The sequence below is a fragment of the Phyllobates terribilis genome, unplaced genomic scaffold (genome assembly GCF_046119375.1).
Source record: "Phyllobates terribilis strain yellow unplaced genomic scaffold, ASM4611937v1 Scaffold_25__1_contigs__length_18738178, whole genome shotgun sequence".
Classification (NCBI taxonomy): Eukaryota; Metazoa; Chordata; class Amphibia; order Anura; family Dendrobatidae; genus Phyllobates; species Phyllobates terribilis.
Genome location: NW_027362785.1, coordinates 16,922,983 through 16,950,362, shown reverse-complemented (window position 1 = coordinate 16,950,362; position 27,380 = coordinate 16,922,983). Strand labels below are relative to the sequence as shown.

At 57.3% G+C, this 27,380-nt stretch overlaps 1 protein-coding gene across 1 annotated transcript; it reads right to left on the bottom strand.

Annotated features, from left to right (window-relative positions):
- Positions 1-647: 647 nt before the first annotated feature.
- Positions 648-23,185, bottom strand: SCPEP1 (serine carboxypeptidase 1). The gene is made up of 8 exons (XM_073660396.1): positions 23,053-23,185; positions 22,914-22,951; positions 22,709-22,837; positions 18,860-18,947; positions 17,781-17,894; positions 17,033-17,170; positions 15,321-15,478; positions 648-941 (listed from the first exon to the last, which is right to left on the bottom strand). The coding sequence occupies exons 1-8, from the start codon at positions 23,183-23,185 to the stop codon at positions 879-881; spliced, it is 861 nt and encodes a 286-aa protein (XP_073516497.1). The 3' UTR covers positions 648-878.
- Positions 23,186-27,380: the final 4,195 nt, after the last annotated feature.

Here is a 27,380-nt window from a genome sequence, read left to right as displayed (position 1 = left end):
GCTACACGGCTCAGTACATGTGTGCGGTACCGGAGGTCACAGCGCTGGATGTGCAGCTACATTGCTCAGTACATGTGTGTGGTACCGGAGGTCACAGCGCTGGATGTGCAGCTACACGGCTCAGTACATGTGTGTGGTAACGGAGATCACAGCGCTGGATGTGCAGCTACACGGCTCAGTACATGTGTGCGGTACCAGAGATCACAGCGCTGGATGTGCAGCTACACGGCTCAGTACATGTGTGTGCGGTACCGGAGGTCACAGCGCTGGATGTGCAGCTACACGGCTCAGTACATGTGTGCGGTACCAGAGGTCACAGCGCTGGATGTGCAGCTACACGGCTCAGTACATGTGTGTGTGGTACAGGAGGTCACAGCGCTGGATGTGCAGCTACACGGCTCAGTACATGTGTGTGTGGTACCGGAGGTCACAGCGCTGGATGTGCAGCTACACGGCTCAGTACATGTGTGCGGTACCAGAGGTCACAGCGCTGGATGTACAGCTACACGGCTCAGTACATGTGTGCGGTACCAGAGGTCACAGCGCTGGATGTGCAGCTACACTGCTCAGTACATGTGTGCGGTACCAGAGGTCACAGCGCTGGATGTACAGCTACACGGCTCAGTACATGTGCGGAAGCATCGCAATACAGCAAAAAGACGAATCTTTATTCTATAATTTGTAATAAAAAATGTTTTTCACATCACAAACCAGGGGCTGGATCCGGCCCAGCTTTCAACACCACCTCCTCCCGGTCTCCAGTCCTCCATCATATGACATGCAGCAGCTGCGTGATCAGAAGCAGGTTACAAAGCGATCAGCTGCAAAGCATTCTGGGACCCGTATAATAGCAACAGGAGCCAGGAGTCGTCCTGTAATCACAGCTGGTCCATGATCATCCTTAACATCTGCAGAGAGGTCCATGGCTGGTCAGCAGGAACCTGGAGGAGGAGAGCGCCCTGCTGGTCACACGGTGTAACTGCAGAATATGGAGGAGGACGCTGTCCCCTGGGGTCACACAGTGTCACTGCAGACTATAGAGGAGGACGCTGTCCCCGGGGGTCACACAGTGTCACTGCAGACTATGGAGGAGGACGCTGTCCCCGGGGGTCACACAGTGTAACTGCAGACTATAGAGGAGGACGCTGTCCCCGGGGGTCACACAGTGTAACTGCAGACTATAGAGGAGGACGCTGTCCCCGGGGGTCACACAGTGTCACTGCAGACTATGGAGGAGGACACTGTCCCCGGGGGTCACACAGTGTCACTGCAGACTATGGAGGAGGACACTGTCCCCGGGGGTCACACAGTGTCACTGCAGACTATAGAGGAGGACGCTGTCCCCGGGGGTCGCACTGTGTCACTGCAGACTATGGAGGAGGACGCTATCCCCGGGGGTCACACAGTGTAACTGCAGACTATGGAGGAGGACGCTATCCCCGGGGGTCACACAGTGTAACTGCAGACTATGGAGGAGGACGCTGTCCCCGGGGGTCGCACTGTGTAACTGCAGACTATAGAGGAGGACGTTGTCCCCGGGGGTCACACAGTGTAACTGCAGACTATAGAGGAGGACGCTATCCCCGGGGGTCACACAGTGTCACTGCAGACTATGGAGGAGGACGCTGTCCCCGGGGGTCACACAGTGTCACTGCAGACTATGGAGGAGGACGCTGTCCCCGGGGGTCACACAGTGTCACTGCAGACTATGGAGGAGGACGCTGTCCCCGGGGGTCACACAGTGTCACTGCAGACTATGGAGGAGGACGCTGTCCCCAGGGGTCACACCGTGTAACTGCAGACTATAGAGGAGGACGCTGTCCCCGGGGGTCACACAGTGTCACTGCAGACTATAGAGTAAGGACGCTGTCCCCGGGGGTCACACAGTGTAACTGCAGACTATGGAGGAGGACGCTGTCCCCGGGGGTCACACAGTGTCACTGCAGACTATGGAGGAGGACGCTGTCCCCGGGGGTCGCACAGTGTAACTGCAGACTATGGAGGAGGACGCTGTCCCCGGGGGTCACACAGTGTCACTGCAGACTATGGAGGAGGACGCTGTCCCCGGGGGTCGCACAGTGTAACTGCAGACTATGGAGGAGGACGCTGTCCCCGGGGGTCACACAGTGTCACTGCAGACTATGGAGGAGGACGCTGTCCCCGGGGGTCACACAGTGTAACTGCAGACTATAGAGTGAGACGCTGCCCCGGGGGTCACACGGTGTAACTGCAGACTATGGAGGAGGATGCTGTCCCCGGGGGTCACACAGTGTAACTGCAGACTATAGAGTGAGACGCTGCCCCGGGGGTCGCACTGTGTAACTGCAGACTATAGAGGAGGACGCTGTCCCCGGGGGGTCACACGGTGTAACTGCAGACTATGGAGGAGGACGCTGTCCCCGGGGGTCACACAGTGTAACTGCAGACTATAGAGTGAGACGCTGCCCCGGGGGTCACACGGTGTAACTGCAGACTATGGAGGAGGACGTTGTCCCCAGGGGTCGCACAGTGTAACTGTAGACTATGGAGGAGGACGCTGTCCCCGGGGGTCGCACTGTGTAACTGCAGACTATAGAGGAGGACGCTGTCCCCGGGGGTCACACAGTGTCACTGCAGACTATGGAGGAGGACGCTGTCCCCGGGGGTCACACGGTGTAACTGCAGACTATAGAGGAGGACGCTGTCCCCGGGGGTCACACAGTGTCACTGCAGACTATAGAGGAGGACAATGTCCCCGGGGGTCACACAGTGTCACTGCAGACTATGGAGGAGGACGCTGTCCCCGGGGGTCACACGGTGTAACTGCAGACTATGGAGGAGGACGCTGTCCCCGGGGGTCGCACTGTGTAACTGCAGACTATGGAGGAGGACGCTGTCCCCGGGGGTCACACAGTGTAACTGCAGACTATAGAGTGAGACGCTGTCCCCGGGGGTCACACAGTGTAACTGCAGACTATGGAGGAGGACGCTGCCCCGGGGGTCGCACTGTGTAACTGCAGACTATAGAGGAGGACGCTGTCCCCGGGGGGTCACACGGTGTAACTGCAGACTATGGAGGAGGACGCTGTCCCCGGGGGTCACACAGTGTAACTGCAGACTATAGAGTGAGACGCTGCCCCGGGGGTCACACGGTGTAACTGCAGACTATGGAGGAGGACGTTGTCCCCGGGGGTCACACAGTGTAACTGCAGACTATGGAGGAGGACGCTGTCCCCGGGGGTCACACAGTGTAACTGCAGACTATAGAGGAGGACGCTGTCCCCGGGGGTCACACAGTGTAACTGCAGACTATGGAGGAGGTCGCTGTCCCCGGGGGTCACACAGTGTAACTGCAGACTATGGAGGAGGACGCTGTCCCCGGGGGTCACACAGTGTAACTGCAGACTATGGAGGAGGACGCTGTCCCCGGGGGTCGCACTGTGTCACTGCAGACTATGGAGGAGGACGCTGCCCCAGGGGTCACACAGTGTAACTGCAGAGCATAGAGGAGGACGCTGTCCCCGGGGGTGACACGGTCTAACTGCAGACTATAGAGTGAGACGCTGCCCCGGGGGTCACACGGTGTAACTGCAGACTATGGAGGAGGACGCTGTCCCCGGGGGTCATACAGTGTAACTGCAGACTATAGAGTGAGACGCTGCCCCGGGGGTCACACGGTGTAACTGCAGACTATGGAGGAGGACGCTGTCCCCGGGGGTCACACAGTGCAACTGCAGACTATGGAGGAGGACGCTGTCCCCTGGGGTCGCACTGTGTAACTGCAGACTATAGAGGAGGACGCTGTCCCCGGGGGTCACACGGTGTAACTGCAGACTATGGAGGAGGACGCTGTCCCCGGGGGTCACACAGTGTAACTACAGACTATAGAGTGAGACGCTGCCCCGGGGGTCGCACTGTGTAACTGCAGACTATGGAGGAGGACGCTGTCCCCGGGGGTCACACGGTGTAACTGCAGACTATGGAAGAGGACGCTGCCCCGGGGGTCACACGGTGTAACTGCAGACTATGGAGGAGGACGCTGCCCCGGGGGTCACACGGTGTAACTGCAGACTATGGAAGAGGACGCTGCCCCGGGGGTCACACGGTGTAACTGCAGACTATGGAGGAGGACGCTGCCCCGGGGGTCACACGGTGTAACTGCAGACTATGGAGGAGGACGCTGCCCCGGGGGTCACACGGTGTAACTGCAGACTATGGAGGAGGACGCTGTCCCCGGGGGTCGCCCTGTGTCACTGCAGACTATGGAGGAGAACGCTGTCCCCGGGGGTCACACTGTGTAACTGCAGACTATATAAACTATAGACTATGGAGGAGGACGCTGTCCCCGGGGGTCACACAGTGTAACTGCAGACTATAGAGTGAGACGCTGCCCCGGGGGTCACACGGTGTAACTGCAGACTATGGAGGAGGACGCTGTCCCCGGGGGTCGCCCTGTGTCACTGCAGACTATGGAGGAGGACGCTGCCCCGGGGGTCACACTGTGTAACTGCAGACTATGGAGGAGGACGCTGTCCCCGGGGGTCACACAGTGTAACTGCAGACTATGGAGGAGGACGCTGTCCCCAGGGGTCACACCGTGTAACTGCAGACTATGGAGGAGGACGCTGTCCCCGGGGGTCACACTGTGTAACTGCAGACTATGGAGGAGGACGCTGCCCCGGGGGTCACACGCTGTAACTGCAGACTATAGAGGAGGACGCTGTCCCCGGGGGTCACACAGTGTCACTGCAGACTATAGAGTAAGGACGCTGTCCCCGGGGGTCACACAGTGTAACTGCAGACTATGGAGGAGGACGCTGTCCCCGGGGGTCACACAGTGTCACTGCAGACTATGGAGGAGGACGCTGTCCCCGGGGGTCGCACAGTGTAACTGCAGACTATGGAGGAGGACGCTGTCCCCGGGGGTCACACAGTGTCACTGCAGACTATGGAGGAGGACGCTGTCCCCGGGGGTCGCACAGTGTAACTGCAGACTATGGAGGAGGACGCTGTCCCCGGGGGTCACACAGTGTCACTGCAGACTATGGAGGAGGACGCTGTCCCCGGGGGTCACACAGTGTAACTGCAGACTATAGAGTGAGACGCTGCCCCGGGGGTCACACGGTGTAACTGCAGACTATGGAGGAGGATGCTGTCCCCGGGGGTCACACAGTGTAACTGCAGACTATAGAGTGAGACGCTGCCCCGGGGGTCGCACTGTGTAACTGCAGACTATAGAGGAGGACGCTGTCCCCGGGGGGTCACACGGTGTAACTGCAGACTATGGAGGAGGACGCTGTCCCCGGGGGTCACACAGTGTAACTGCAGACTATAGAGTGAGACGCTGCCCCGGGGGTCACACAGTGTAACTGCAGACTATGGAGGAGGACGCTGTCCCCGGGGGTCACACGGTGTAACTGCAGACTATGGAGGAGGACGTTGTCCCCAGGGGTCGCACAGTGTAACTGTAGACTATGGAGGAGGACGCTGTCCCCGGGGGTCGCACAGTGTAACTGCAGACTATAGAGGAGGACGCTGTCCCCGGGGGTCACACAGTGTCACTGCAGACTATGGAGGAGGACGCTGTCCCCGGGGGTCACACGGTGTAACTGCAGACTATAGAGGAGGACGCTGTCCCCGGGGGTCACACAGTGTAACTGCAGACTATAGAGTGAGACGCTGTCCCCGGGGGTCACACAGTGTCACTGCAGACTATGGAGGAGGACGCTGTCCCCGGGGGTCGCACTGTGTAACTGCAGACTATGGAGGAGGACGCTGTCCCCGGGGGTCGCACTGTGTAACTGCAGACTATAGAGGAGGACGCTGTCCCCGGGGGTCACACAGTGTCACTGCAGACTATGGAGGAGGACGCTATCCCCGGGGGTCACACCGTGTAACTGCAGACTATGGAGGAGGACGCTGTCCCCGGGGGTCACACAGTGTAACTGCAGACTATGGAGGAGGACGCTGTCCCCGGGGGTCACACAGTGTCACTGCAGACTATAGAGGAGGACAATGTCCCCGGGGGTCACACAGTGTCACTGCAGACTATGGAGGAGGACGCTGTCCCCGGGGGTCACACGGTGTAACTGCAGACTATGGAGGAGGACGCTGTCCCCGGGGGTCGCACTGTGTAACTGCAGACTATGGAGGAGGACGCTGTCCCCGGGGGTCACACAGTGTAACTGCAGACTATAGAGTGAGACGCTGTCCCCGGGGGTCACACAGTGTAACTGCAGACTATGGAGGAGGACGCTGCCCCGGGGGTCGCACTGTGTAACTGCAGACTATAGAGGAGGACGCTGTCCCCGGGGGGTCACACGGTGTAACTGCAGACTATGGAGGAGGACGCTGTCCCCGGGGGTCACACAGTGTCACTGCAGACTATAGAGGAGGACGCTGTCCCCGGGGGTCACACTGTGTAACTGCAGACTATAGAGTGAGACGCTGCCCCGGGGGTCACACGGTGTAACTGCAGACTATGGAGGAGGACGTTGTCCCCGGGGGTCACACAGTGTAACTGCAGACTATGGAGGAGGACGCTGTCCCCGGGGGTCACACAGTGTAACTGCAGACTATAGAGGAGGACGCTGTCCCCGGGGGTCACACAGTGTAACTGCAGACTATGGAGGAGGTCGCTGTCCCCGGGGGTCACACAGTGTAACTGCAGACTATGGAGGAGGACGCTGTCCCCGGGGGTCACACAGTGTAACTGCAGACTATGGAGGAGGACGCTGTCCCCGGGGGTCGCACTGTGTCACTGCAGACTATGGAGGAGGACGCTGCCCCAGGGGTCACACAGTGTAACTGCAGATTATGGAGGAGGACGCTGTCCCCGGGGGTGACACGGTCTAACTGCAGACTATAGAGTGAGACGCTGCCCCGGGGGTCACACGGTGTAACTGCAGACTATGGAGGAGGAGGCTGTCCCCGGGGGTCACACAGTGTAACTGCAGACTATAGAGTGAGACGCTGCCCCGGGGGTCACACGGTGTAACTGCAGACTATAGAGTGAGACGCTGCCCCGGGGGTCACACGGTGTAACTGCAGACTATGGAGGAGGACGCTGTCCCTGGGGGTCACACAGTGTAACTGCAGACTATAGAGGACGCTGCCCCTGGGGGTCACACGGTGTAACTGCAGACTATGGAGGAGGACGCTGTCCCTTCGTGTTGCACTTAGTCTTTCTTACACTGTGCGTGACACTATCATCGGCCGTGCATATAAAAAAAAAAAAAAAAACTGGAGGGTCAGCAGCAGCAGCAGCAGGTTCCTAATGTGGGGGTCTCTATAGGTAGGCCGGTCCAGCTTTAACCCAAGGTTGCCCTCCCAGACAGGTTTTCAGGAGGTAAGAACAAGATTTTTGTGTTCAAGGAGACCTGCAAACTGTACTTTAAACTTCGTCCTTACTCCTGCGGTAATGAGGAGCAGCGAGTGGGGATTCTGATCTCTCTACTGCAGGGAGATCCTCAGTTGTGGGCTTTCGGCAGGGTTTGGTTTGTCTCCAGTCTGTGGAGGGTTTTTTAGGGGCTCTGGCCCTCATCTATGATGACCCTGACCGAGTCGCCTTGGCTGAGTCTAGGCTATGTTCCCTTCAGCAGGGGAATCGGTCAGTGGAGACGTACAGTTCGGAATTCAGTCGATGGGCGACAGATACTAAATGGAAGGACCCACCCTTACTGAAAGGTTGAAAGATGCCTTGGCAGTATATGATACCCCTCAGTCCTTGGAGGCTGCCATGTCGTTGGCCAAGGGTTACTCTCGTAACCCTTCTAACCTTAGACCTATACGCCCAGCCCCTGCTTCCCCAGTCCCACTAACAGGAGCTCTATGGAATGCTCGCTCCGTCTGCAATAAACTTTCCTACATTCACGATCTCTTCATCACTAACAAACTCTCCTTCTCGGCATCACTGAAGCCTGGCTCACCCCCTCCGACACGGCCTCTCCTGCTGCACTTTCGTATGGCGGATTCCACCTCTCCCATACCCCCCGACCCACCGACAAGCACGGTGGAGGAATAGGTTTCCTCCTCTCAGATAACTGCTCCTTCACCCATATCCCACTGCCACCCGCAATTACTCTCCTCTCTTTTGAAGTGCACTGTGTGCGCATCTACTCCCCCTCAAACCTCCAACTGGCCGTCATCTACCGCCCCCCAGGATCAACCAACACTTTCTTTGACCACTTCACCACCTGGCTACTTCATTTCCTCTCGGTTGACATCCCCACTATCCTCATGGGCGACTTTAACATCCCCATTGACACTTCCCTCTCATCTGTCTCTAACCTTCTATCCCTCACTTCCTCCTTTGGTCTTACTCAGTGGTCTTCCACACCCACCCACAAAGACGGCCACACACTGGACCTCATCTTCACCCGCCTCTGTTCCCTATCTAACCTCTCTAACTCTCCTCTCCCTCTCTCTGACCACAACCTACTTACATTCTCTTCACTCTCCTCCCTGGGGCAACAATCCCCACTCCACAAACTTGCACACCCTCGTAGAAATCTCAAACACCTTGTCCTACACTCTCTCTCTGAATCCCTCCTCCCTCTTACAGACATAAGCTCCTTACATTATGCAGATGTTGCTGCCACTTTATACAACACCACAACAGCTGCAGCTCTCGATTCGGTCGCCCCCCTCACACATACCAAAGCTCGCACAATCAACAGGCAACCCTGGCACACCAGCCTAACTAAAGAACTGCGACGGGCCTCCAGGGTTGCTGAACGTAGATGGAAAAGGTCCCACTCCCATGAGCACTTCATCGCATTCAAACAGTCCCTCACTACCTTCAAGTCCACACTCACTGCAGCAAAACAAACATACTTTGCATCTCTCATATCCTCCCTGTCTCACAACCCTAAACAACTATTCAACACCTTCAATTCTCTCCTCCGTCCCCCAGTGCCCCCTCCCTTATTTCAGCTGAAGACTTTGCCTCATTCTTCAAGCAGAAGATTGACACCATCAGACAAAGTTTTTGCCTAAAGCCCCCACAGCCCCTCCCCACAGCTACTCAACCCTCCTCCTCCAAAACCACATTCTCCACCATTTCTGAAGATCAACTTTCCTCCTTACTCTCCAAATCACGCCTCACCACCTGTAAACTTGACCCAATCCCGTCCCACCTCATCCCAAACCTTACCACTATCTTCATCCCAGCCCTAGCCCACCTCTTCAACCTGTCACTAACAACTGGTGTCTTCCCCTCATGCTTCAAACATGCCTCAATCACACCCATCCTCAAAAAGCCCTCCCTTGACCCATCCTCTCTGTCTAGCTATCGCCCCATATCACTTCTCCCCTATGCCTCAAAACTACTGGAACAACACGTCCATTCTGAGCTGTCCTCCCACCTCTCCTCCTGTTCCCTCTTTGACCGCCTACAATCAGGTTTCCGACCACACCATTCTACTGAAACTACCCTGACTAAAGTCACCAACGACCTACTAACCGCCAAATCTAAGCGACACTACGCTGTCCTCCTCCTCCTAGACCTGTCATCTGCCTTTGACACAGTGGACCATTCCCTCTTACTCCAGACCCTCTCATCTCTCGGCATCACAGACTTGGCCCTATCCTGGATCTCCATACCTAACAGACCGGACATTCAGTGTCTCCCACTCACGCACCACCTCCTCATCTCGCCCCCTATCTGTCGGTGTCCCCCAAGGTTCAGTTCTAGGGTCCCTTCTCTTCTCCATCTACACCTTCGGCCTGGGACAGCTCATAGAGTCTCATGGCTTTCATTATCACCTCTATGCTGACGACACACAGATCTACCTCTCTGGACCTGATATCTCCTCCTTACTAACCAAAATCCCACAATGTCTGTCTGCTATTTCATCCTTCTTCTCTGCCAGATTTCTAAAACTTACCATGGACAAAACAGAATTCATCATCTTTCCACCGTCTCACTCAACCCCCCCAACTGACCTATCTATCAACGTCAATGGCTGCCCACTCTCCCCAGTCCCTCAAGCTCGCTGCCTTGGAGTAACCCTGGACTCTGATCTCTCGGTCACACCACATATCCAAGCCCTTTCCACTTCCTGCCGACTCCAACTCAAAAATATCTCCCGGATCCGCACATTCCTCAACCATGAATCTGCAAAAACACTAGTGCACGCCCTCATCATCTCCCGCCTTGACTACTGCAACCTCCTGCTCTGTGGCCTCCCTCTAACACTCTCGCACCCCTCCAATCTATCCTAAACTCTGCTGCCCGACTAATCCACCTGTCCCCCCGCTATTCCCCGGCCTCTCCTCTCTGTCAATCTCTTCACTGGCTCCCCATTGCTCAGAGACTCCAGTTCAAAACCCTAACCATGGCATACAAAGCCATCCACAACCTGTCTCCTCCATATATCTCCGACCTAGTCTTCTGCTACATACCCGCACGCAACCTCCGATCCTCACAAGATCTCCTTCTCTACTCCCCTCTTATCTCCTCCTCCCACAACCGTATACAAGATTTCTCCCGTGCTTCCGCCCTACTCTGGAACTCTCTACCCCAACATATCAGACTCTCGCCCACCGTGGAAACCATCAAAAGGAACCTGAAGACCCACCTCTTCCGACAAGCCTACATCCTGCAGTAACCACCGCCGCATGACCAGCTCTACCCTCACCTACTGTATCCTCACCCATCCCCTGTAGATTGTGAGCCCTCGCAGGCAGGGTCCTCGCTCCACCATACCGCTGCACAACCTCCTCTACCCTCACCTACTGTATCCTCACCCATCCCTTGTAGACTGAGCCCTCGTGGGCAGGGTCCTCGCTCCACCATACCGCTGCACGACCAGCCCTACCACCCTACTGTATCCTCACCCATCCCTTGTAGACTGTGAGCCCTCGCAGGCAGGGTCCTCGCTCCACCATACCTCTGCACGACCAGCTCTACCCTCACCTACTGTATCCTCACCCATCCCTTGTAGACTGTGAGCCCTCGCAGGCAGGGTCCTCGCTCCACCATACCGCTGCACGACCAGCTCTACCCTCACCTACTGTATCCTCACCCATCCCCTGTAGACTGTGAGCCCTCGCGGGCAGGGTCCTCGCTCCACCATACCGCTCCACGACCAGCTATACCCTCACCTACTGTATCCTCACCCATCCCTTGTAGACTGTGAGCCCTCGTGGGCAGGGTCCTCGCTCCACCATACTGCTGTACGACCAGCTCTACCCCCACCTACTGTATCCTCACCCATCCCCTGTAGACTGTGAGCCCTCGCGGGCAGGGTCCTCGCTCCACCATACCGCTCCACGACCAGCTCTACCCTCACCTACTGTATCCTCACCCATCCCCTGTAGACTGTGAGCCCTCGCGGGCAGGGTCCTCGCTCCACCATACCGCTGCACGACCAGCTATACCCTCACCTACTGTATCCTCACCCACCCCTTGTAGACTGTGAGCCCTCGCGGGCAGGGTCCTCGCTCCACCATACCGCTCCACGACCAGCTATACCCTCACCTACTCTATCCTCACCCACCCCTTGTAAACTGTGAGCCCACGCGGGCAGGGTCCTCGCTCCACCATACCGCTGTACGACCAGCTCTACCCCCACCTACTGTATCCTCACCCATCCCTTGTAGACTGTGAGTCCTCGCAGGCAGGGTCCTCGCTCCACCATACCTCTGCACGACCAGCTCTACCCTCACCTACTGTATCCTCACCCATCCCTTGTAGACTGTGAGCCCTCGCAGGCAGGGTCCTCGCTCCACCATACCGCTGCACGACCAGCTCTACCCTCACCTACTGTATCCTCACCCATCCCCTGTAGATTGTGAGCGCTCGCGGGCAGGGTCCTCGCTCCACCATACCGCTGTACGACCAGCTCTACCCTCACCTACTGTATCCTCACCCATCCCCTGTAGACTGTGAGCCCTCGCGGGCAGGGTCCTCGCTCCACCATACCGCTCCACGACCAGCTCTACCCTCACCTACTGTATCCTCACCCATCCCTTGTAGACTGTGAGCCCTCGCGGGCAGGGTCCTCGCCCCACCATACCGCTGTACGACCAGCTCTACCCTCACCTACTGTATCCTCATCCATCCCTTGTAGACTGTGAGCCCTCGCGGGCAGGGTCCTCACTCCACCATACCGCTCCACGACCAGCTATACCCTCACCTACTGTATCCTCACCCATCCCTTGTAGACTGTGAGCCCTCGTGGGCAGGGTCCTCGCTCCACCATACCGCTCCACGACCAGCTCTACCCTCACCTACTGTATCCTCACCCATCCCTTGTAGACTGTGAGCCCTCGTGGGCAGGGTCCTCGCTCCACCATACCGCTGTACGACCAGCTCTACCCTCACCTACTGTATCCCCACCCATCCCTTGTAGACTGTGAGCCCTCGCGGGCAGGGTCCTAGCTCCACCATACCGCTGCACGACCAGCTCTACCCTCACCTACTGTATCCTCACCCATCCCTTGTAGACTGTGAGCCCTCGCGGGCAGGGTCCTAGCTCCACCATACCGCTGCACGACCAGCTCTACCCTCACCTACTGTATCCTCACCCATCCCCTGTAGACTGTGAGTCCTCGCGGGCAGGGTCCTCGCCCCACCATACCGCTGTACGACCAGCTCTACCCTCACCTACTGTATCCTCACCCATCCCCTGTAGACTGTGAGCTCTCGCGGGCAGGGTCCTCGCTCCACCATACCGCTGCACGACCAGCTATACCCTCACCTACTGTATCCTCACCCACCCCTTGTAGACTGTGAACCCTCGCGGGCAGGGTCCTCGCTCCACCATACCGCTCCACGACCAGCTATACCCTCACCTACTGTATCCTCACCCATCTCCTGTAGACTGTGAGCCCTCGCGGGCAGGGTCCTCGCTCCACCATACCGCTGCACGACCAGCTATACCCTCACCTACTGTATCCTCACCCATCCCTTGTAGACTGTGAGCCCTCGCGGGCAGGGTCCTCGCTCCACCATACCACTGCACGACCAGCTCTACCCTCACATACTGTATCCTCACCCATCCCTTGTAGACTGTGAGCCCTCGCGGGCAGGGTCCTCGCCCCACCATAGCGCAGCACGACCAACTCTACCCTCACCTACTGTATCCTCACCCATCCCTTGTAGATTGTGAGCCCTCGCGGGCAGGGTCCTCGCTCCGCCTGTACCAGTCGCTGACACATTGTGTTCAAGATTATTGTAATTGTTCTTGTATTATACCCCTTTTTCACATGTAAAGCGCCATGGAATAAATGGCGCTATAATAATAAATAATAATAATAGATAGATGCCTTTGGGATAGGTGGGTGAGACCACCTTCTCCAGAGCCTTCTTTTCGGGGTAATGCTCCTTTGCCGGGTGGGAGGTGGTCTGGCGGTGAACCAGTATGTGGGGGGTGGAAGAACCGATGCAGTTAGGGGGTGCCTCTGCATCGTACATTTCCCCGGAGATCGGCAAAAACAGGGGCGTGTGTTTTTTTGTGGAAAAAAGGGACATTTTATTGGGACCTGTCCTTCAATTCCTAAGCAAAAGGAAACTCGATTAACCCTTGGTAGTCTGGAGTTTGATAATCAAGGGGTGCATTTATCACCAACCTGCAGTTCCCGGTTTGTTCTGACAGCAGAGGTGGTGCTAGAGAGCAAAACCGAGAAAATGTCTGTGTTTGTTGATAGTGGAGCTGGAGTCAGCGTGGTTGATGGTGAGTTTGTGAGAACTCATGATCTTGCTTGCTGTACTTTAGCTAAGCGTATTCCCATCTTCGCCATCGACTCAGCGCCACTTGCACAGAAAGCATTTACGCAGATGGTACATAATGTAAAACGGAGGATGGGGTTGGATCATTGTGTGTGAATTCCTTGCTATGTCCTGGACGGCCTTCCCACCCTAATTGTACTGGGCCCACCCCAATTGTTTTGGGTCTACCCTGGTTGGTGAAACATAATCCGTTGGTGGATTGGAGAGATTATTGAATGGGGAGATTACTGCCATGAGAACTGTTTAGATATTTCCCTTGCTACTGTCTCTACGGAAATATTACCTGCTTTTCTGTCTGATTTTGAGGATGTTTTTTCTGAGAGGGGGTGTCAGGATTTGCCTCCTCATCGTGTTTATGACTGTCCTATTAACCTGACCCCCGGAGCTAAACTACCGAAGTCCAGACTGTATAATCTTTCTGGCCCTGAGAGACAAACCATGAAGGATTTCATTGTGGAAAGTCTGGAGAAGGGACATATCAGACCCTCATCTTCGCCCGTGGCGGCAGGGTTCTTCTTCGTGAAGGAAAAAGATGGTGGTCTACGTCCCTGTTTAGATTTCCGGTAATTAAATCAAATTACCATTTCGTGATCCATACCCTCTTCCTCCGATTCCTGATTTGTTCAGCCAGGTTGTAGGAGCTAAGGTGTTCTCCAAGTTGGATTTAAGGGGAGCCTACAATCTGGTTAGAATCAGAGAAGAACCTCTTGAGCCCTCACCCCTACCGCCGCCCCCAGTAATGGTTGATGGTAATCTGGAGTTCCAGATTTCGAGGATTGTAGATTCTCGTCTCCAACGTCGTTCTCTACAATACTAGTTATGGAAGGGTTATGGTCCAGAGGAGAGGATATGGGTTTCAGCGTCAGAGGTGAACGCTCCCAGGTTGGTTCGTTCATTCCACACCTCTTATCCTGAGAAACCCGGTCCTGAGTGTCCGGGGGCCACTCGTAGAAGGAGGGTACTGTCACGGGTGTGTCAGGTGTAATAGACAGTCGCTCTGCATCTGGCTGCAGAAGGTCACTGCGATTGGCATTGCAGACGCCTTCTTAATCCTTCTGACTTTTGGACCCAGCGACAACCTCCCTCCTGCTTTGATTGACACACTCTGGTCAGGGTATTTATAAACTCTCAGTCTGCTTCAGGCAGTCGCTGGTGATATTCTCATTTTCCCTTATGAAGGCTGGGAGCTCTAGCAGTTTCTTTTGTGGTGCCCTTGGAGGACATTTGGTGTTATCCCTCTGGTGTCTGCTCAAGCTAAGTTTTCCCCCCTTTGTTTGTCTCCCTTTTTGTCTTTAGTTTATAGTGGGGACTGACAAGTGTTCACCCTCCTCTCCCTATTTAGGGCCTAGCTCTAGGGATATACAGGGCTTAGGTTTCCTGCTTGGCGACTGATGTGGAACCAATATAGAGATGGTAGGGTAGACAGGGAGTTATTAGATCTGCCTAAGGGCCTCCATTCCCCTCATCCCTTCGTGTTGCACTTTGTCTTTCCCACACTATGCGTGACACCCAGGATCACACAGCGTAACTGCAGACTATAGAGGACGCTGCCCCCGGGGGTCACACGGTGTAACTGCAGACATGGCAGAAGCACTGGATTTCTCACCATGTGACCGGCCTTCAGGATCCAGTAGAAGCTGAAGTTGTCCAGGCTCTTGTAGAAGGCCACGGTCTCTCCCTCGCTCAGGTGCAGCGGCCTCCAGTGCAAGCTCCTGAACTCCTCCAGCCTCCTCCATTGTAATCGCTTCACCCAGGACTCCTGACCTGAAGGAGAGAAGAGGTATGAGGAGCAGAAACCTCCCACCGACCTGTGGAGGCCACGGAGGAGCAGAAACCTCCCACCGACCTGTGGAGGCCACGGAGGAGCAGAAACCTCCCACCGACCTGTGGAGGCCACGGAGGAGCAGAAACTTCCCACCGACCTGTGGAGGCCACGGAGGAGCAGAAACTTCCCACCGACCTGTGGAGGCCACGGAGGAGCAGAAACCTCCCACCGACCTGTGGAGGCCACGGAGGAGCAGAAACCTCCCACCGACCTGTGGAGGCCACGGAGGAGCAGAAACCTCCCACCGACCTGTGGAGGCCACGGAGGAGCAGAAACCTCCCACCGACCTGTGGAGGCCACAGAGGAGGAGGAACCACCCACCGACCTGTGGAGGCCACGGAGGAGCAGAAACCTCCCACCGACTTGTGGAGGCCACGGAGGAGCAGAAACCTCCCACCGACCTGTGGAGGCCACGGAGGAGCAGAAACCTCCCACCGACCTGTGGAGGCCACGGAGGAGCAGAAACCTCCCACCGACCAGTGGAGGCCACGGAGGAGCAGAAACCTCCCACCGACCAGTGGAGGCCACGGAGGAGCAGAAACCTCCCACCGACCAGTGGAGGCCACGGAGGAGCAAAAACCTCCCACCGACCAGTGGAGGCCACGGAGGAGCAGAAACCTCCCACCGACCTGTGGAGGCCACGGAGGAGCAGAAACCTCCCACCGACCTATGGAGGCCACGGAGGAGCAGAAACCTCCCACCGACCTGTGGAGGCCACGGAGGAGCAGAAACCTCCCACCGACCTGTGGAGGCCACGGAGGAGCAGAAACCTCCCACCGACCTGTGGAGGCCACAGAGGAGGAGGAACCACCCACCGACCTGTGGAGGCCACGGAGGAGCAGAAACCTCCCACCGACTTGTGGAGGCCACGGAGGAGCAGAAACCTCCCACCGACCTGTGGAGGCCACGGAGGAGCAGAAACCTCCCACCGACCTGTGGAGGCCACGGAGGAGCAGAAACCTCCCACCGACCAGTGGAGGCCACGGAGGAGCAGAAACCTCCCACCGACCAGTGGAGGCCACGGAGGAGCAGAAACCTCCCACCGACCAGTGGAGGCCACGGAGGAGCAAAAACCTCCCACCGACCAGTGGAGGCCACGGAGGAGCAGAAACCTCCCACCGACCTGTGGAGGCCACGGAGGAGCAGAAACCTCCCACCGACCTATGGAGGCCACGGAGGAGCAGAAACCTCCCACCGACCTATGGAGGCCACGGAGGAGCAGAAACCTCCCACCGACCTATGGAGGCCACGGAGGAGCAGAAACCTCCCACCGACCTATGGAGGCCACGGAGGAGCAGAAACCTCCCACCGACCTATGGAGGCCACGGAGGAGCAGAAACCTCCCACCGACCTGTGGAGGCCACGGAGGAGCAGAAACCTCCCACCGACCTGTGGAGGCCACGGAGGAGCAGAAACCTCACACCCACGTGTGGAGGCATCGGACACGCAGAAACCTCCCACGCAAGTGTGGGGGCTATGGAGGCGCCACTCACCGACAGTGTCCACGATCAGGTCCAGCTGGCCATTATACACAGTCACATTGATACCAGCGGACAACAGCTCATCCACGACGTCCACCACAGGTTTCATGAAATCGCCGGCCATGTTCTCAAACACCAGAGCGGCCTGACCTAGAGGAGAGAGGCCGAGAGTGAGGAGCGCCGCCCGGCAGTGAGGAGCGCCGCCCGGCAGTGAGGAGCGCCGCCCGGCAGTGAGGAGAGCCGCCCGGCAGTGAGGAGAGCCGCCCGGCAGTGAGGAGAGCCGCCCGGCAGTGAGGAGAGCCGCCCGGCAGTGAGGAGAGCCGCCCGGCAGTGAGGAGAGCCGCCCGGCAGTGAGGAGCGCCGCCCGGCAGTGAGGAGCGCCGCCCGGCAGTGAGGAGCGCCGCCCGGCAGTGAGGAGCGCCGCCCGGCAGTGAGGAGCGCCGCCCGGCAGTGAGGAGCGCCGCCCAGCAGTGAGGAGAGCCGCCCAGCAGTGAGGAGAGCCGCCCAGCAGTGAGGACCACCACCCCGCAGTGAGGAGCGCCGCCCAGCAGTGAGGAGCGCCGCCCAGCAGTGAGGAGAGCCGCCCAGCAGTGAGGAGAGCCGCCCAGCAGTGAGGAGAGCCGCCCAGCAGTGAGGAGCGCCGCCCAGCAGTGAGGAGCGCCGCCCAGCAGTGAGGAGCGCCGCCCAGCAGTGAGGAGCGCCGCCCCGCAGTGAGGACCACCACCCCGCAGTGAGGACCCTGCAGGCGGAGGACACCTACCTCCCCAGCGCACCTCGTCCGGGATGATCCTCAGCAGCTTCCTGATTGGTCCATTCATCAGCTTATCCAGGACGTTGCTCTGCAGGGGCTGAACGTGGCGCTGGAAGAGGCGGCCTGTCACAGTGGGCGAGAAGTCTCAGGTTAAAAGAGTGACCCGACTACAAGAGGCCAACTGCTGTTCATCCTGAGCTGCCTGGTGCACGAGCAGAGGCAGAGCTCATGGCACGTCCATGACTACTGCCCTTATCATGACAGCCGTAGAGGGAGTAATGGGGACGACTCCTGCATTCCCGCCAGTCTCAGAAGGGGGGCGGACCCTGTCCTCCCGCCGGTTCGAGAAGGGGGGCGGCTCCTCCACTCCCAGAAGGGGGTGGCGACTCCTCTCCTTCCGCCAGTCCACAAGGGGGGCAGCTCCTCCTCTCGCGCCAATCCCAGAAGGGGGGTGGCGACAACTTCTCACCTCCCGCCAGTCCCAGATGGGGGGGCAGTAGACTCTACTCCCGCCAGTCCCAGATGGGGGGGCAGTAGACTCTACTCCCGCCAGTCCCAGATGGGGGGGCAGTAGACTCTACTCCCGCCAGTCCCAGATGGGGGGGCAGTAGACTCTACTCCCGCCAGTCCCAGATGGGGGGGCAGTAGACTCTACTCCCGCCAGTCCCAGAAGGGGGGCATTTGACTGCCCTCAAGCCAGTCCCAGGAGGGGGGCGGCCCCTGACATCCCACCAGTCCCAGATGGGGGGCAGTTGACTCTCCTCCCACCAGTCCAGGAAGGGGGTGGCCCCTGACGTCTCGCTAGTCCCAGAAGGGGGGCAGTTGACTGCCCTCCCGCCAGTTCCAGAAAGGGGGTGGCCCCTGACGTCCCGCCAGTCCCAGATCAATTGACTCCCCTCCCACCAGTCTCAGAAGTGGGGCGACTCCTCTCCTCCCGTCAGTCTCAGAAGTGGGGCGACTCCTCTCCTCCCGCCAGTCTCAGAAGTGGGGCGACTCCTCTCCTCCCGCCAGTCTCAGAAGTGGGGCGACTCCTCTCCTCCCGCCAGTCCAGGGGAGTGGAGCTGATCCCTTCAGTGGTGAGATCTCACCTATGTACGGTCGGCTGAACTCAGCAGCTCTTCTCCTCATCAGCGACTCATGGCTCAGGATATTGTAGAAGTTCACGCCGTCCGTATTCTGAAATGATAAGAAAACATGTCCTGTGGTTGGAATCCCCAGATCAGAGGGATGGTGGGTGGAGGGACGAGCATAGGGGCCGGCGGGCAAAGGGAAGGGCGCCGGGGGTATGGGACTGGGCCATGGGGCCGAGGCCGACTGGCAGAGGGACAGGATCCGCAGGCGGAGGGACGGGACAAGGGCCGGCAGGCGGAGGGACGAGCACCGGGGCCGGCGGGCAAAGGGACGGGCGCCGGGGGTAAGGGACTGGGCCATGGGGCGAAGGCCGGCTGGCGGAGGTACAGGACCGGCCGGCAGAGGGACGGGAGAGGGGCCGGCAGGTGGAGGGACGAGCACCGGGGCCGGCGAGCAAAGGGACGGGCGCCGGGGGTAAGGGACTGGGCCATGGGGCCAAGGCCGGCTGGCGGAGGTACAGGACCGGCCGGCAGGCAGAGGGACGGGAGAGGGGCCGGCAGGTGGAGGGACGAGCACCGGGGCCGGCGAGCAAAGGGACGGGCGCTGGGGGTATGGGACTGGGCCATGGGGCCGAGGCAGGCTGGCGGAGGTACAGGAATGGCAGGTGGAGGGACGGGACGGGACGGGACAGGGGCCGGCAGGCAGAGGGACGGGACAGGGGCCGGCAGGTGGAGGGACGAGACAAGGGCCGGTGGGCGGAGGGTCGGGCGATGGGGATATGGGACTGGGCCATGGGGCTGAGGCCGGCTGGCGGAGGGACGGGACAGGGGCCGGCAGGGGGAGGGACGGGAGAGGCCTACGTCTACACATCTTATACGAAAGTACCAAATCATCATCTATCACTACCGACAACCAGCCTGTATATCTGGTGGGAGGTTGTCAGCCCCGCCCCTATTACTGACAACCAGCCTGTATATCTGGTGGGAGGTTGTCAGCCCCGCCCCTATATCTGGTGGGAGGTTGTCAGCCCCGCCCCTATTACTGACAACCAGCCTGTATATCTGGTGGGAGGTTGTCAGCCCCGCCCCTATTACTGACAACCAGCCCGTATATCTGGTGGGAGGTTGTCAGCCCCGCCCCTATTACTGACAACCAGCCCGTATATCTGGTGGGAGGTTGTCAGCCCCGCCCCTATTACTGACAACCAGCCCGTATATCTGGTGGGAGGTTGTCAGCCCCGCCCCTATTACTGACAACCAGCCCGTATATCTGGTGGGAGGTTGTCAGCCCCGCCCCTATTACTGACAACCAGCCCGTATATCTGGTGAGAGGTTGTCAGCCCCGCCCCTATTACTGACAACCAGCCCGTATATCTGGTGGGAGGTTGTCAGCCCCGCCCCTATTACTGACAACCAGCCTGTATATCTGGTGGGAGGTTGTCAGCCCCGCCCCTATTACTGATAACCAGCCTGTATATCTGGTGGGAGGTTGTCAGCCCCGCCCCTATTACTGACAACCAGCCCGTATATCTGGTGGGAGGTTGTCAGCCCCGCCCCTATTACTGACAACCAGCCTGTATATCTGGTGAGAGGTTGTCAGCCCCGCCCCTATTACTGACAACCAGCCCGTATATCTGGTGGGAGGTTGTCAGCCCCGCCCCTATTACTGACAACCAGCCCGTATATCCGGTGGGAGGTTGTCAGCCCCGCCCCTATTACTGACAACCAGCCCGTATATCTGGTGGGAGGTTGTCAGCCCCGCCCCTATTACTGACAACCAGCCCGTATATCTGGTGGGAGGTTGTCAGCCCCGCCCCTATTACTGACAACCAGCCCGTATATCTGGTGGGAGGTTGTCAGCCCCGCCCCTATTACTGACAACCAGCCCCTATATCTGGTGGGAGGTTGTCAGCCCCGCCCCTATTACTGACAACCAGCCTGTATATCTGGTGGGAGGTTGTCAGCCCCGCCCCTATTACTGACAACCAGCCCGTATATCTGGTGGGAGGTTGTCAGCCCCGCCCCTATTACTGACAACCAGCCCGTATATCTGGTGGGAGGTTGTCAGCCCCGCCCCTATTACTGACAACCAGCCCGTATATCTGGTGGGAGGTTGTCAGCCCCGCCCCTATTACTGACAACCAGCCCGTATATCTGGTGGGAGGTTGTCAGCCCCGCCCCTATTACTGACAACCAGCCCGTATATCTGGTGAGAGGTTGTCAGCCCCGCCCCTATTACTGACAACCAGCCCGTATATCTGGTGGGAGGTTGTCAGCCCCGCCCCTATTACTGACAACCAGCCTGTATATCTGGTGGGAGGTTGTCAGCCCCGCCCCTATTACTGATAACCAGCCTGTATATCTGGTGGGAGGTTGTCAGCCCCGCCCCTATTACTGACAACCAGCCCGTATATCTGGTGGGAGGTTGTCAGCCCCGCCCCTATTACTGACAACCAGCCTGTATATCTGGTGAGAGGTTGTCAGCCCCGCCCCTATTACTGACAACCAGCCCGTATATCTGGTGGGAGGTTGTCAGCCCCGCCCCTATTACTGACAACCAGCCCGTATATCCGGTGGGAGGTTGTCAGCCCCGCCCCTATTACTGACAACCAGCCCGTATATCTGGTGGGAGGTTGTCAGCCCCGCCCCTATTACTGACAACCAGCCCGTATATCTGGTGGGAGGTTGTCAGCCCCGCCCCTATTACTGACAACCAGCCCGTATATCTGGTGGGAGGTTGTCAGCCCCGCCCCTATTACTGACAACCAGCCCGTATATCTGGTGGGAGGTTGTCAGCCCCGCCCCTATTACTGACAACCAGCCCGTATATCTGGTGGGAGGTTGTCAGCCCCGCCCCTATTACTGACAACCAGCCCGTATATCTGGTGAGAGGTTATCAGCCCCGCCCCTATTACTGACAACCAGCCTGTATATCTGGTGAGAGGTTATCAGCCCCGCCCCTATTACTGACAACCAGCCTGTATATCTGGTGAGAGGTTATCAGCCCCGCCCCTATTACTGACAACCAGCCCGTATATCTGGTGAGAGGTTATCAGCCCCGCCCCTATTACTGATAACCAGCCTGTATATCTGGTGAGAGGTTATCAGCCCCGCCCCTATTACTGAAAACCAGCCTGTATATCTGGTGAGTGGTTATCAGCCCCGCCCCTATTACTGATAACCAGCCTGTATATCTGGTGAGAGGTTATCAGCCCCGCCCCTATTACTGAAAACCAGCCTGTATATCTGGTGAGTGGTTATCAGCCCCGCCCCTATTACTGATAACCAGCCTGTATATCTGGTGAGAGGTTATCAGCCCCGCCCCTATTACTGAAAACCAGCCTGTATATCTGGTGAGTGGTTATCAGCCCCGCCCCTATTACTGATAACCTCTCGCCAGATATATAGGCTGGTTATCAGCCCCGCCCCTATTACTGACAACCAGCCTGTATATCTGGTGAGAGGTTATCAGCCCCGCCCCTATTACTGATAACCAGCCTGTATATCTGGTGAGAGGTTATCAGCCCCGCCCCTATTACTGATAACCAGCCTGTATATCTGGTGGGAGGTTATCAGCCCCGCCCCTATTACTGATAACCAGCCCGTATATCTGGTGAGAGGTAGTCAGCCCCGCCCCTATTACTGATAACCAGCCTGTATATCTGGTGGGAGGTTATCAGCCCCGCCCCTATTACTGATAACCAGCCTGTATATCTGGTGAGAGGTAGTCAGCCCCGCCCCTATTACTGACAACCAGCCCGTATATCTGGTGAGAGGTTGTCAGCCCCGCCCCTTTATCTTGATATGATCTTGTGACAGTGAACCCCTGGCCTCTGGTGGACACATTGAGTACTGCATCTGTCTCACCTCTTCAATGACGTCCTCAGTCTTGGACCATAATTCGGTGGCCAGTGTGAACTGCTCCTTAGTGAGGGCGTCCTGCACAGCGCTGGCCGCTGCCTGAACCTCCTGCAGCCCCGTGTCATCCAGAAGAGACTAGAAGAGACCCCAAATGGTCAGCAGCCCCACAGCAGGCACAAGCAGCCCCCCGATAACCCACAAGCCTACTCACAATACTGTACAGGTAAGGTCCCCAGGACAGAACCGAATCTGTAAGAGAGCACAGGAGTCACTGGCGCCCCCCGCAGGAACATACATCACCTGCAGAAATCCCAACTCATCACCAAAGAAGCAAAACTACAACCACCCACCGATGGGGGAGATCCACGAGTCCCCGAGAGCAACCCCCCCAAAGGAGCAAGCGATACGTCCTGCAGTGATCGCCTGGGGGAAAAGACAAGAAAGACCATCAGCTACAGGAGGAGGAGGAGGAGACAGTGACATCATCAGCTACAGGAGGAGGAGGAGGAGACAGTGACATCATCAGCTACAGGAGGAGGAGAGACAGTGACATCATCAGCTACAGGAGGAGGAGGAGAGACAGTGACATCATCAGCTACAGGAGGAGGAGGAGAGACAGTGACATCATCAGCTACAGGAGGAGGAGGAGGAGAGACAGTGACACCATCAGCTACAGGAGGAGGAGGAGAGACAGTGACATCATCAGCTCCAGGAGGAGGAGGAGGAGAGACAGTGACATCATCAGCTACAGGAGGAGGAAAGACAGTGACATCATCAGCTACAGGAGGAGGAGGAGAGACAGTGACATCATCAGCTACAGGAGGAGGAGGAGGAGAGACAGTGACACTATCAGCTACAGGAGGAGGAGGAGAGACAGTGACATCATCAGCTCCAGGAGGAGGAGGAGGAGAGACAGTGACATCATCAGCTACAGGAGGAGGAGAGACAGTGACACCATCAGCTACAGGAGGAGGAGGAGAGACAGTGACATCATCAGCTCCAGGAGGAGGAGGAGGAGAGACAGTGACATCATCAGCTACAGGAGGAGGAGGAGGAGAGACAGTGACATCATCAGCTACAGGAGGAGGAGAGACAGTGACATCATCAGCTACAGGAGGAGGAGGAGAGACAGTGACATCATCAGCTACAGGAGGAGGAGAGACAGTGACATCATCAGCTACAGGAGGAGGAGAGACAGTGACATCATCAGCTACAGGAGGAGGAGAGACAGTGACATCATCAGCTACAGGAGGAGGAGGAGGAGAGACAGTGACACCATCAGCTACAGGAGGAGGAGGAGAGACAGTGACATCATCAGCCACAGGAGGAGGAGGAGAGACAGTGACATCATCAGCCACAGGAGGAGGAGGAGAGACAGTGACATCATCAGCCACAGGAGGAGGAGGAGAGACAGTGACATCATCAGCTACAGGAGGAGGAGGAAGAGACAGTGACATCATCAGCTACAGGAGGAGGAGAGACAGTGACATCATCAGCTACAGGAGGAGGAGGAAAGACAGTGACATCATCAGCTACAGGAGGAGGAGGAGAGACAGTGACATCATCAGCTACAGGAGGAGGAGGAGAGACAGTGACATCATCAGCTACAGGAGGAGGAGACCGTGACATCATCAGCTACAGGAGGAGGAGGAGGAGAGACAGTGACATCATCAGCTACAGGAGGAGGAGGAGAGACAGTGACATCATCAGCTACAGGAGGAGGAGGAGGAGAGACAGTGACATCATCAGCTACAGGAGGAGGAGGAGGAGAGACAGTGACATCATCAGCTACAGGAGGAGGAGAGACAGTGACATCATCAGCTACAGGAGGAGGAGGAGGAGACAGTGACATCATCAGCTACAGGAGGAGGAGGAGAGACAGTGACATCATCAGCTACAGGAGGAGGAGGAGGAGAGACAGTGACATCATCAGCTCCAGGAGGAGGAGGAGGAGAGACAGTGACATCATCAGCTACAGGAGGAGGAGAGACAGTGACATCATCAGCTACAGGAGGAGGAGGAGAGACAGTGACATCATCAGCTACAGGAGGAGGAGAGACAGTGACATCATCAGCTACAGGAGGAGGAGAGACAGTGACATCATCAGCTACAGGAGGAGGAGGAGGAGAGACAGTGACATCATCAGCTACAGGAGGAGGAGAGACAGAGACATCATCAGCTACAGGAGGAGAGACGGTGACATCAGCTACAGGAGGAGGAGGAGGAGAGACAGTGACATCATCAGCTACAGGAGGAGGAGGAGAGACAGTGACATCATCAGCTACAGGAGGAGGAGGAGGAGAGACAGTGACATCATCAGCTACAGGAAGAGGAGGAGAGACAGTGACATCATCAGCTCCAGGAGGAGGAGGAGGAGAGACAGTGACACCATCAGCTACAGGAGGAGGAAGAGGAGGAGAGACAGTGACATCATCAGCTACAGGAGGAGGAGAGACAGTGACATCATCAGCTACAGGAGGAGAGACAGTGACACCATCAGCTACAGGAGGAGGAGGAGAGACAGTGACATCATCAGCTACAGGAGGAGGAGGAGGAGACAGTGACATCATCAGCTACAGGAGGAGGAGGAGAGACAGTGACATCATCAGCTACAGGAGGAGGAGGAGAGAGTGACATCATCAGCTACAGGAGGAGGAGAGAAAGTGACATCATCAGCTACAGGAGGAGGAGGAGAGACAGTGACATCATCAGCTACAGGAGGAGGAGGAGAGACAGTGACATCATCAGCTACAGGAGGAGGAGGAGAGACAGTGACATCATCAGCTACAGGAGGAGGAGGAGAGACAGTGACATCATCAGCTACAGGAGGAGGAGGAGAGACAGTGACATCAGCTACAGGAGGAGGAAGAGAGACAGTGACATCATCAGCTACAGGAGGAGGAGAGATGGTGACATCATCAGCTACAGGAGGAGGAGGAGGAGGAGAGACAGTGACATCATCAGCTACAGGAGGAGGAGGAGAGACAGTGACATCATCAGCTACAGGAAGAGGAGGAGAGACAGTGACATCATCAGCTCCAGGAGGAGGAGGAGGAGAGACAGTGACACCATCAGCTACAGGAGGAGGAAGAGGAGGAGAGACAGTGACCTCATCAGCTACAGGAGGAGGAGAGACAGTGACATCATCAGCTACAGGAGGAAAAGAGACAGTGACATCATCAGCTACAGGAGGAGGAGAGACAGTGACACCATCAGCTCCAGGAGGAGGGGGAGGAGAGACAGTGACATCATCAGCTACAGGAGGAGAGACAGTGACACCATCAGCTCCAGGAGGAGGAGGAGAGACAGTGACATCATCAGCTACATGAGGAGGAGGAGGAGACAGTGACATCATCAGCTACAGGAGGAGGAGGAGAGACAGTGACATCATCAGCTCCAGGAGGAGGAGGAGAGACAGTGACATCATCAGCTACAGGAGGAGGAGGAGAGACAGTGACATCATCAGCTACAGGAGGAGGAGGAGGAGACAGTGACATCATCAGCTCCAGGAGGAGGAGGAGAGACAGTGACATCATCAGCTCCAGGAGGAGGAGGAGAGACAGTGACATCATCAGCTCCAGGAGGAGGAGGAGAGACAGTGACATCATCAGCTACAGGAGGAGGAGGAGAGACAGTGACATCATCAGCTACAGGAGGAGGAGGAGGAGACAGTGACATCATCAGCTACAGGAGGAGGAGGAGGAGAGACAGTGACACCATCAGCTCCAGGAGGAGGGGGAGGAGAGACAGTGACATCATCAGCTACAGGAGGAGAGACAGTGACACCATCAGCTACAGGAGGAGGAGAGACAGTGACATCAGCTACAGGAGGAGGAGGAGGAGAGACAGTGACACCATCAGCTCCAGGAGGAGGGGGAGGAGAGACAGTGACATCATCAGCTACAGGAGGAGAGACAGTGACACCATCAGCTCCAGGAGGAGGAGGAGAGACAGTGACATCATCAGCTCCAGGAGGAGGAGGAGAGACAGTGACATCATCAGCTACAGGAGGAGGAGGAGAGACAGTGACATCATCAGCTACAGGAGGAGGAGGAGGAGACAGTGACATCATCAGCTCCAGGAGAAGGAGGAGAGACAGTGACATCATCAGCTACAGGAAGAGGAGGAGAGACAGTGACATCATCAGCTCCAGGAGGAGGAGGAGGAGAGACAGTGACACCATCAGCTACAGGAGGAGGAAGAGGAGGAGAGACAGTGACATCATCAGCTACAGGAGGAGGAGAGACAGTGACATCATCAGCTACAGGAGGAGGAGGAGGAGAGACAGTGACATCATCAGCTACAGGAGGAGGAGGAGGAGAGACAGTGACATCATCAGCTACAGGAGGAGGAGGAGGAGAGACAGTGACATCATCAGCTACAGGAGGAGGAGGAGGAGAGACAGTGACATCATCAGCTACAGGAGGAGGAGAGACAGTGACATAATCAGCTACAGGAGGAGGAGAGACAGTGACATCATCAGCTACAGGAGGAGGAGAAGAGACAGTGACATCATCAGCTACAGGAGGAGGAGGAGGAGAGACAGTGACATCATCAGCTACAGGAGGAGGAGGAGGAGGAGAGACAGTGACATCATCAGCTACAGGAGGAGGAGGAGGAGAGACAGTGACATCATCAGCTACAGGAGGAGGAGGAGAGACAGTGACATCATCAGCTA